An 8,810-nucleotide genomic window follows, 5' to 3' on the forward strand; every position below is an offset into this window, starting at 1 on the left:
ACGTAAGTTTTTCATCCCATATATATACGTATATAGTATATGTAATAATTGTTGGATCATTCCATTATTCAACATGGTTTTTCTAAATGATTGATTGATTAAATATTTATGCATGTGTGTAAAAAATTTTATCAATAACAAAAAAAAAGAAAGGAAAATTGGTCACTGTCGGCAGTTTATAATTAGCAGAGTCATTCTATGCATCTATATGTACTCATTAAACTATACTTTTGTTGTTTGTGGTAAAATGGAGCCTACCCTTTGGTTAATGAGAATTTTTTTAATTAGTGTAAAGTTGAATGAGTGGATTTTAACTAAATTCGTATGATATATGGCAAAATATGTCAAGTTTGTAAATAGTGCTTATATCACTATTTATATCAGATTATTACCTTCTAAATGGGGGAACTTCCAAATTACCCTCAATGTGCTACAAGGACTTCTAGTGCTACCCTTCTCTTGAAAAAAAAAAATTCCAACTTCTAATTTACCCCTTTCATTCACAAATTACACAAATACCCTTTAAGGACGAGGAGATGCTGAACCGGATGATGAACATGAACCCGAACTCGTTCAGGAAGATGCTTCAGACGTTCCTGGAGGCGAACGGACGCGGATACTGGGAAACGTCCGCCGAGAACATCGAGAGGCTGAGAGAGCTGTACTCTCAGGTCGAAGACAAGATTGAAGGCATCGACAGGTGATGAACAACAAACACACTACTTCATTGTAAATGTCCAATGAATTTCAAAATGTTCTTGTAATAAAAACTAAAATATCCAAAAAAAAGGGACTTATTCTATTACACAAACAAAACTAAATAAAAGAGCATAAGGACTGGGAACAATCAACAACAATGCAATGAAGACTATGGAGAAGCATTCAGATTCAGTCTCTTCTTCCTTCGCTTTCCTTCGCAGATTCCATCGACCCTTAACCGTGCATAACGCCTAAGCTTCTCGAGAATCCTCCGCTCACTCACCCGCAATGTTAAAGAATGGAGCAACCTCCGATCTCGGGGAAGGCAACACTCCTTCAATGCAGCAATGTCATCCTCCAAAGAGCTTGTTCCGTATAGGCTCTCTCGCTTATCCGCCACTGAAATAAGTGCTCCTCGAACATCCTCTGTAAGGAAAACATCATTCTCGATGTCCGATGATGTTTGTCCAAACGTGATCTTGTGGTTTCCCGGTGACATCACGTGAAAAAATCCGTTCTCATCACAGGCAGTGGATACTGCAAGATCCAGCTTGTTATATGTATTGTCAGGCAACAACAATATGTACAAGAGAACAAGAAGCTCGGTTTGGGGTTCCCCGTTTGAGGTAATCTCAAAATATTCCGAGTTTTGACTCTCACATGGAGTGTAACCTAGTCTTCTCCACAGGGCAAGTCTAGCTCTAGTGTACCGACCCGAGAACGAGGATGAGCTCCATCCGAGTACTAGTTCCATATCTATATTTATGATGTCATATGGATTGTCGGTCTCCGTGAATCCGTATCTGTGGAGCAATGCAGCATTTCCCAGTGTCCCATATGTATTGAACACCTAACGAAAAGCAACGGATATCGAATCAATGGACAAAAGAAACTAGCACGAAGATGAATGCAGAAGGGAAACACTAAGAATTTAGTTGAATCCCATCGGGTCATATTATTCATCGAGAAAAATAAATTTCAAAAAAAAAAACTTGTAGCATACAAACCTCGGCCCCAGTAAGGACATCCTTCACCATGATCATTTCTAGCACGGGATGATCATTTTCCACAACTAAATAACTGTCTTCATCTGCTCCATCGTCATTGTTCTCAGCAGGGACCTGGTTAAAAGCTTGTTCAGCCTCGGAAGAAGTTTGAGTAGAAGCCTCATCTTCACTGCGGTTCTCCTCTAAGGCTTCATTATTTTCATCAGCTTCACTACCAGATTCACCATGAGATGAATCAGATGTGAAATGTACATCCTCAGCTCCAGTTTTATGATTGAACCTACATATGGAATAAACAACAAATACCAAGAAGAGAAAACATTCTTCCATAAAAGCTAAACAAGAAAACTGGATTAAAGAAAAAATGAACGAGTAGATAATGAAAGGTTCTTCGTCTACCACACATGAACTAAGAATTAAACTTTGAAAAAGAGAACTACTAAATCAGCACCCAAGATACTGCAGGGCCGAAACATAGATTCTATGCAAACTCTGACAGGACTATGCCTAACTGAAGTCACCTGAATCTAAACACTAAGTGAAGCTCTTCACTTACAGCAAACCGTTGGAGAAAAACATGATACAAAAATATTGCATAAACAATCTAAGCTAAACTCTGGTGCAGCCAAATTCCAAGATAAAAAACACTAAGAATATTAATTAGTATTTCAGCGACTAAAATAAATTAATAACAATAAACTAAACATCTAGGAAACCTGCGTTACAAGTCAACTCCATGAGTCATATAAAAATCTAGAGCAAACAGACATTGATTCCCCACAGAACACAACACTAATATAAAGGAAATGAAAGAAAAAATCAATTATAGAGTAGATGACAACAAATCATTTTTTTGGGTGATTCCTCGGGTAGCAGCATTTTGGGGTGACAGTCATTACTCTGTGTATATGCATTTTGGCAACTCGCTTTGGTTGATAGTAGATGCATTATGGATTCAGAAGGTCTACTTACAGATCTGCCAGAGGGACCATCCCGAATCCATGGTAATCGTCTATCTCGAAAGACCGTGAGGCAATGAGGCTCTTTGCAGCAATATATTCTTCTACTCCAAAAAACTTGGGATCCACAATCTGAGGAGACGAATGTGTAAGGGGCAAAATGCTTTCTTTCCAGTCCTCGTATATTAGAGCCTTGTCTTCCTTAACCACCTGCCTAAAAGAGATGAAAGTTGATAACTAAATAACATGAAACTTCAAGCCCGATCCACAAAATGCAAATTTGATCTCTTGTCAATGGCCACTCATGAGACTAGCCTCTTATCCAAAAGATCGAAATGAAATGCATCGATTTTGGCTACACCTTATGAAGCTCTGTCCCGAGGAGGAGAGAATCCAAATCATGAAGGGACCAAACCAAAGGCAAGTCCTCCTGAAGAGGCAGAAGCTGAAGATAGCCAGACCAAGGGGACTGTTCTCCTAAACTCCTCTCATACATCAGAGCCACTGACAAGCCCAGGTAGCCATCGAGGCCGGCGGCTTCGATAATCTCACGAGCTCCACTTGTTTTCATGGTGAGACAAGCTTTCTTGGGTATGTTCGCCACAACATCTCCTTCCTTCAAATCACAGAGAGTTCTCACAGAGACTCCATCTTGTGGGTCATCAACAAGACGAAGGGCGTCACTGCATTCTACTCCATGAGCTCTCATCCACCTCTTGAACGCTCTCAATCGCCTATTACAATGAGAAGCATGAGAATGAACCTCATACAAGTGTCGAATCCCAATAAGTAAATGAACTAAACCCTAAATATACAGAAGAAACCCAGAATCCAATAATGCCCATGTCACCATTTTCCAGTAAGAAACATTCTGAATAGCTGTTTCCCGTAGGAACACAAATCTGTTTCGTCATCGTCATTCATAATTCAAGGTGCGAATCCGGAAAACAGAACAAATCCAAAAGATAATTCCCAAATCCGCCATTTCTCAAGGACAGAAGCCTCCTAAATAGCTTCAGTAGGAACAGGAAGGCGTGAGAGAGAGAGAGAGAGAGAGAATGAAGGAGAACCTGGTAGTGTCCATGAAGCGATGCTGTTTCTTTGATTCTCAAATGTTTCTCCGGTGGTTTCGGCCTGAAACTCGTCGGGAATTAGGGATCGTCGAGATTTCCCGGCGGCTTTGAGAGTTGCTCGAGCAGTTGCATTGAGGGGGAAGGGTTTCGACTATTTATATTTACCGAACCACCCTTGCTTTTTCTTTTCCCGTGCAAAAAAACCGACACAGAATACAATTTGATTTTATGTGAATTTATTTGGATCGTTTTAAATTTATCGGCAGCTAATTTCACATCTAAGAGTGAGTTTAGTTATTCATTTTCCTTGGTACATCGATTTATATATAAAATACATGCAATTTCCTCTCAAAGCTTCTTTATATATAAAAACATTCGAATTTGTTATACCAAAAAAAAAACATTCGAATTTGTTACAAAAATCGTAAAATATTTTCTAATTATAAAAAAGGCATTCAAAATAGTTATTCTAATTGTAGACTTTTTTCCACTCGACTTGAATTTATTTCTTATTGAATTTCGATATTTTCTTCCCATTTCTAATATATTTCTATTCCTCTTCAAAGTTTCTCTTGCACAGACCTTTCTTTCTTCTGAGCGGAAAAATACGATCGCCAGCGAGTTCTCTCCTTCTTCTGGGTTTGTGGACGAACTTCGTCTTCTTCTGATCCTCCCCCTCAGTTCTTCATCTTCGGGTTTTTTTGGGATTTTGGGTTTAGATTTTGTCGGAAAGCGAACAGCGACCGGGAAATTCGATCCGCCGGCGAGCTGGGATGACGGCGGGGCGGAGTTTTTCACTCTTGTGACCGTTAAACGTCGGAGATTTCAGTGACGAACGGTGAGTGGAGTGATCTTGGGTTTTAGGGTACAAGACCCGGTTGGCAAAATCGAGACTTTCCATTTCAATGCAGAAGCTTGATCGTTTGGGTCATACTCATTCTCCAAATACAGAAACGATCTTTTACTAAGATGCATTTATCTGTTCTGTTTTGTTTCCTTGCTACAGCTATTTGAGTGTACAAGACCCAGTAGGCAAAATCGAAACTTTCCATTGTTGTCCGGTCAAAACCAAAGCTTACTAATTTGGGTCATGCTCTTACTCGGGTTAGAGACTCAATCGTTCACTAAGATGCATTCATGTGTGCCGTGTTGTTTTCTTGCTAAAGTTTTTTGTCTGATCATTCATGTGACACAGTGAGTTTTCCTTTTATGACATGCAATGCTTAAGGTTGATGTTGTGTTTGATTCTGACAGTGCAATCTTTTCATGACATGCAATGCTTAAGTTTGCTGATTTATGTTGTGTTTGATTCTGACAGTGGTTTAAATCGAGTATTGGAAGCTCGAAGCGTGGAGAGAGTTCATATGCTGATAATTCTAGAATGGAGCGGAAGAGGGGTCATCAGTGGTTAACGGATTCGTCTAATTCGGAGCTATTCAGCAACAAGACTCGTGCTGTAGAATGTGCCGATGCTAGGATTGGTATGGGAGTTCCTCAGATGAATTTGTCCGGTTGGGACAATTCTCTTGCATCTGGACGGTTTGTACCTGAGAATGTGCATAATGCGAATCTGGTTACTGGAAATCTGCCTCCCATGGATGGCCAGAGTGTTGAGGGAAGAAAAGATCTTGAGGTGCAATACAACAATGCCTCATCTTTTGGTTTTCCTCATACTGTTCAGGATGGCTCCTCGTCTTATAGTCTAGAGGGCATTCGAAAAGTGAAAGTCAATCAAGTGAATGACTTCACCCGAAGTATACATGAACCTATGACACAGTTTTACGGTGAGGGGATTCCTAGATCGTTGGATATGGGTTCTTCATTTAGCATGAATCAGAATAACCCTGTATCCTTGGGCCAAACTGGCAGCAGTAGTGGCAAGAACGTCAGCTTTGTAGGACCTATCTTTAGTAAAGCAGGTGGGAGTTCCCCTCAGAATTTCGGTAAAGACGGGGCTGGTTTCATGCCAATGGGCAGCCTTTATGATAAAGGAGATGTAAATGTCTTGCCAACAGGTCAACCATCTGAGAAAGGGAGGGACAACTTTGTACTGATGGGGCAGTCGTTCCACAAAATGGATAGTAATCTTTTCTCGGTTAGTCCTTCCTATAACAGGGGACAAGAGAGTTTCATGTCCATTCTCACCTCTTATGGAAAAGCGGCTGAAAATCTTTTCTCGTCAGATACATCCTTTCAGGAGCAAGATAACAATTTGTTATCGATGGGATCGGCTCCATATAAGGCAAGCGGTGGGATACCATTTATGCTTCCTAACCAAGACAGAACGGACCAAAATGATGTTCCCATTACTCAGCAGGGTGGAAGCAATACCATATCTTTTGGAGGTTTTCAGAATGAAGACATGCTTGTCTCATCCGGCAGTATCATCAATGGTTATGAGAGCTTTGGAAATGTAGCTGAGAATTTTAAAGATCCCGTTCAAAAGAGGTCAAGAGAAAATTTGTGTGGGATGTTTAGCTCTGGCCATATTGTTAATCCAAATGCTGATACCATTCCCAAAATCAAAGAAACAAAGACCACTAAGAAGGCCCCTACTAACACATTCCCTTCAAACGTTAAATCCTTGCTGTCAACAGGAATGTTTGATGGGGTTCATGTCAAGTACTACTCCTGGTCACGCGAGGCTAGTTTGTTATCTTTCTTGAAAATAAACCCGTTGCCCGTCACTCTTCCCATGTGTTGATATCTATCTTTTTTTTTGCAGAAAAATCTCCAAGGGATTATCAAGGGGACTGGGTATCTGTGTGGTTGCAGTGAGTGCAAGATGACTAAAGTAAGCAAAATGATACAAATATTTCAGTCATTTTCAGGCAGATCAGTTTGATGCCTGAATCGAGTTGTGTGTTGATTTTTTCGACATGTACTGTCTTAACAGGTTCTGAACGCTTACGAGTTTGAGCGCCATGCCAATTGCAAGACAAAGCACCCGAATAATCACATATACTTTGAGAATGGAAAGACTATTTATGCTGTTGTTCAAGAGCTGAAGAACACACCTCAGGAGATGTTGTTTGATGCCATCCAAAATGTAACCGGATCCGAAATCAACCATAAGAATTTCAACACCTGGAAAGGTATTATATCATCACAGACAGTTTAGAGCATGGTATATAGAACAGAGATACAAAAAGAAGAAAACAGTTTCTATGTTGTCTGGCTGAAAAGATCGTTCTTCTTTATCTTTTCTTCAGCGTCGTATCAAGCTGCCAGCCGTGAACTTCAGCGTATCTATGGTGGTGATGGTGTCACTTTAGCATCTTGAGAAGACGAGTCACCAGTGTCGCGAGCTTTTTGAGGTGGGTGAGTATCTATTATTATACTCCGTAACGGGCAAGTAGCTTTCAGTATATCAGAACTCTTTAATGCTATGCTTTCTCAGTCTGGTGAACTTTAGTTCTCTTTCTGCAATGACTTCAACTTTTAAGATTCAGACATCTAGTCTGAATTTATATGTTGATGCGATGCATTTACTTACCGTTGATTTTGGCAAACTATCTTTATGATCTCTAGCAAGCGAAAAAATCATTCACATTATTTAGATTTTATACCGAAATTTCCATCTCAAACTGACTCTTGAGACTGAGCTGCTGCCTTCATGATGACAAATTGGTCAGTAGTGGGTACTACTTTTTTGCAATCAGGTATTGGAGCCATTTGTTCATCAAACTTTGCCACTACTGTCTCTGGGAGTCCAATATTTGATGGATGTTGTCCTTTGTTGTCCTTGATCTTACCCCATAGGACCAAATATATGCCGAAAACAATCACCACTGCTCCAATTACCCTATAGAATCCGGAACCAGATTAGTTAAAACCCAACCATTTAAGTCTGGAATTACTTCTCAGAAGTATTAGTTTTTCATTTTTCTTGGGTAGGGCATACCTTCCTAGGTACATTACTTCTGAGAACACAAAGGAGCTCAGAATAGCGACGATAACCATGTTTAGCGGATTAAATGCGCTAACAAAGACAGGCCCTCTCTCCTTTGCCACCCAGCCGATGACATAGTACGCTAACCCTGAGACAACTCCCTGTGCAGGACAAACAAAAACCGTCCGATTAACACGGTAGGTTTATCGGAAAATCTAGGACAGATAGGAGAATATCCTTACCCCGTATACGAAAGCTAACAGTCTCACATCAGGGTGAATCTCCCACACTGATGTGTTGTTCCTCTCCCATACCAAGGCCATTATAGTGGCCTCCACCATTCCAGTGAAGCACATAAGAGCTGTTAGGGAGAGCTCAGCTGGATATGACTTCAGGATCTTTGCCTGCAAAAGTGCAAAACCCGTGTTTTTTGTTTTTTGAATTTGTGTTTGGCTGGCTAGATTGCTTAGGACAAGCATTCTTTTTGTTAGATTGTAAAGGATTCTTCAGAAAACTAAGAGTAAGTTAGAAGTTTTAACGGGGAGGTAATGCAGTCTGACCTGCAGAATGATATAACATGACCAACTGAAGCAGCTAACGACGAGCATTGTTGCTCCTCTTCCGAGGGGATCAAAGCCTCTTGACTTATTAGTCCAAGGCAATTCAACGACATTCCCTTTCACGAATGTCATTAGCATGGCTCCACCGACAGCTATTATGGTCCCGACCAGCTTTGCCTGGCTGCGATGCTTACTGATATCTACCTTTTCAAGCCTTAAATCACCGAAACCCGATTAAAACTTTTTGTGGGGTTTGGAAATATGAATGCATATTTGTGGGTTAGGATGAGATGGGGGGTGGGGGGAATTACCTGAAAATGCAGGCCATGATGAATGTCAATGCAGGAAGTACATTGCACATAGCTGATGTGAATGTTGCTGTAGTAAGCTTCATCCCTGTGTAGAAGAGGTTCTGCTCCACCACCGGCCTGCATTATTTGCATTTTTCATAAAGAGAGTAACGACACTGTTGTCATTCTCATAAAGAGAGTGACTTACTCGAACAAACTCAGCATGGATACTTGAATCAAAAGCTTGAATGTCATCTTCGGTCTTTTGTTCCTGCGGTTACAGTTCCTCGTCTGTTAATCTCGTGTTTTTTTCCTTTTCAGATCGGAAGG

The 8,810-nt window shown here is 40.6% G+C and overlaps 3 protein-coding genes across 6 annotated transcripts in view; 1 reads left to right on the forward strand and 2 right to left on the reverse strand.

The window, feature by feature from the left end:
- Positions 1-551: 551 nt before the first annotated feature.
- LOC104827319 (ribosomal lysine N-methyltransferase 3) lies at positions 552-3,889 on the reverse strand. The gene is made up of 5 exons (XM_010560483.1): positions 3,736-3,889; positions 3,027-3,399; positions 2,679-2,875; positions 1,707-1,986; positions 552-1,549 (listed from the first exon to the last, which is right to left on the reverse strand). The coding sequence occupies exons 1-5, from the start codon at positions 3,747-3,749 to the stop codon at positions 869-871; spliced, it is 1,545 nt and encodes a 514-aa protein (XP_010558785.1). The 5' UTR covers positions 3,750-3,889; the 3' UTR covers positions 552-868.
- A 404-nt stretch (positions 3,890-4,293) lies between these two features.
- The window catches only part of LOC104827321, a 4,793-nt gene continuing 276 nt past the window's right edge, over positions 4,294-8,810 (forward strand). Inside the window, exons 1-6 of one of the 2 annotated variants that reach the window (XM_010560489.2) lie at positions 4,294-4,576; positions 4,745-4,842; positions 5,057-6,382; positions 6,464-6,532; positions 6,635-6,833; positions 6,951-7,043. In XM_010560489.2, the coding sequence (XP_010558791.1) occupies positions 5,120-6,382; positions 6,464-6,532; positions 6,635-6,833; positions 6,951-7,021 (1,602 nt within the window). In that variant the 5' untranslated portion in view covers positions 4,294-4,576; positions 4,745-4,842; positions 5,057-5,119 and the 3' untranslated portion in view covers positions 7,022-7,043. Of the gene's footprint in view, positions 4,577-4,744; positions 4,843-5,056; positions 6,383-6,463; positions 6,533-6,634; positions 6,834-6,950; positions 7,062-8,810 lie in introns of those variants that run through there. The other variant, XM_010560488.2, reaches the window with a different exon arrangement.
- The window catches only part of LOC104827320 (WAT1-related protein At5g13670), a 2,302-nt gene continuing 285 nt past the window's right edge, over positions 6,794-8,810 (reverse strand). The window contains exons 2-8 of one of the 3 annotated variants that reach the window (XM_010560486.2): positions 8,689-8,751; positions 8,502-8,618; positions 8,191-8,404; positions 7,873-8,034; positions 7,643-7,791; positions 7,308-7,543; positions 6,794-7,161 (exon numbers count right to left, since the gene is read on the reverse strand). In XM_010560486.2, the coding sequence (XP_010558788.1) occupies positions 7,321-7,543; positions 7,643-7,791; positions 7,873-8,034; positions 8,191-8,404; positions 8,502-8,618; positions 8,689-8,751 (928 nt within the window). In that variant the 3' untranslated portion in view covers positions 6,794-7,161; positions 7,308-7,320. Of the gene's footprint in view, positions 7,171-7,270; positions 7,544-7,642; positions 7,792-7,872; positions 8,035-8,190; positions 8,405-8,501; positions 8,619-8,688; positions 8,752-8,810 lie in introns of those variants that run through there. The other 2 variants (XM_010560485.2, XM_010560484.2) reach the window with 2 other exon arrangements.

The sequence above is a fragment of the Tarenaya hassleriana genome, unplaced genomic scaffold (assembly GCF_000463585.1).
Source record: "Tarenaya hassleriana unplaced genomic scaffold, ASM46358v1 Cleome5, whole genome shotgun sequence".
NCBI classification, from domain to species: Eukaryota; Viridiplantae; Streptophyta; class Magnoliopsida; order Brassicales; family Cleomaceae; genus Tarenaya; species Tarenaya hassleriana.

Bases quoted from the DNA above. Each gene is read 5' to 3' on its own strand.
- LOC104827319 (XM_010560483.1), bottom strand. The intron at 2,876-3,026 runs GTGTAGCCAAAA...TCTTTTAGGCAG, and splicing joins TCGGGACAGAGCTTCATAAG to GTGGTTAAGGAAGACAAGGC. The intron at 1,550-1,706 runs GTTTGTATGCTA...GCTTTTCGTTAG, and splicing joins ATGTCCTTACTGGGGCCGAG to GTGTTCAATACATATGGGAC.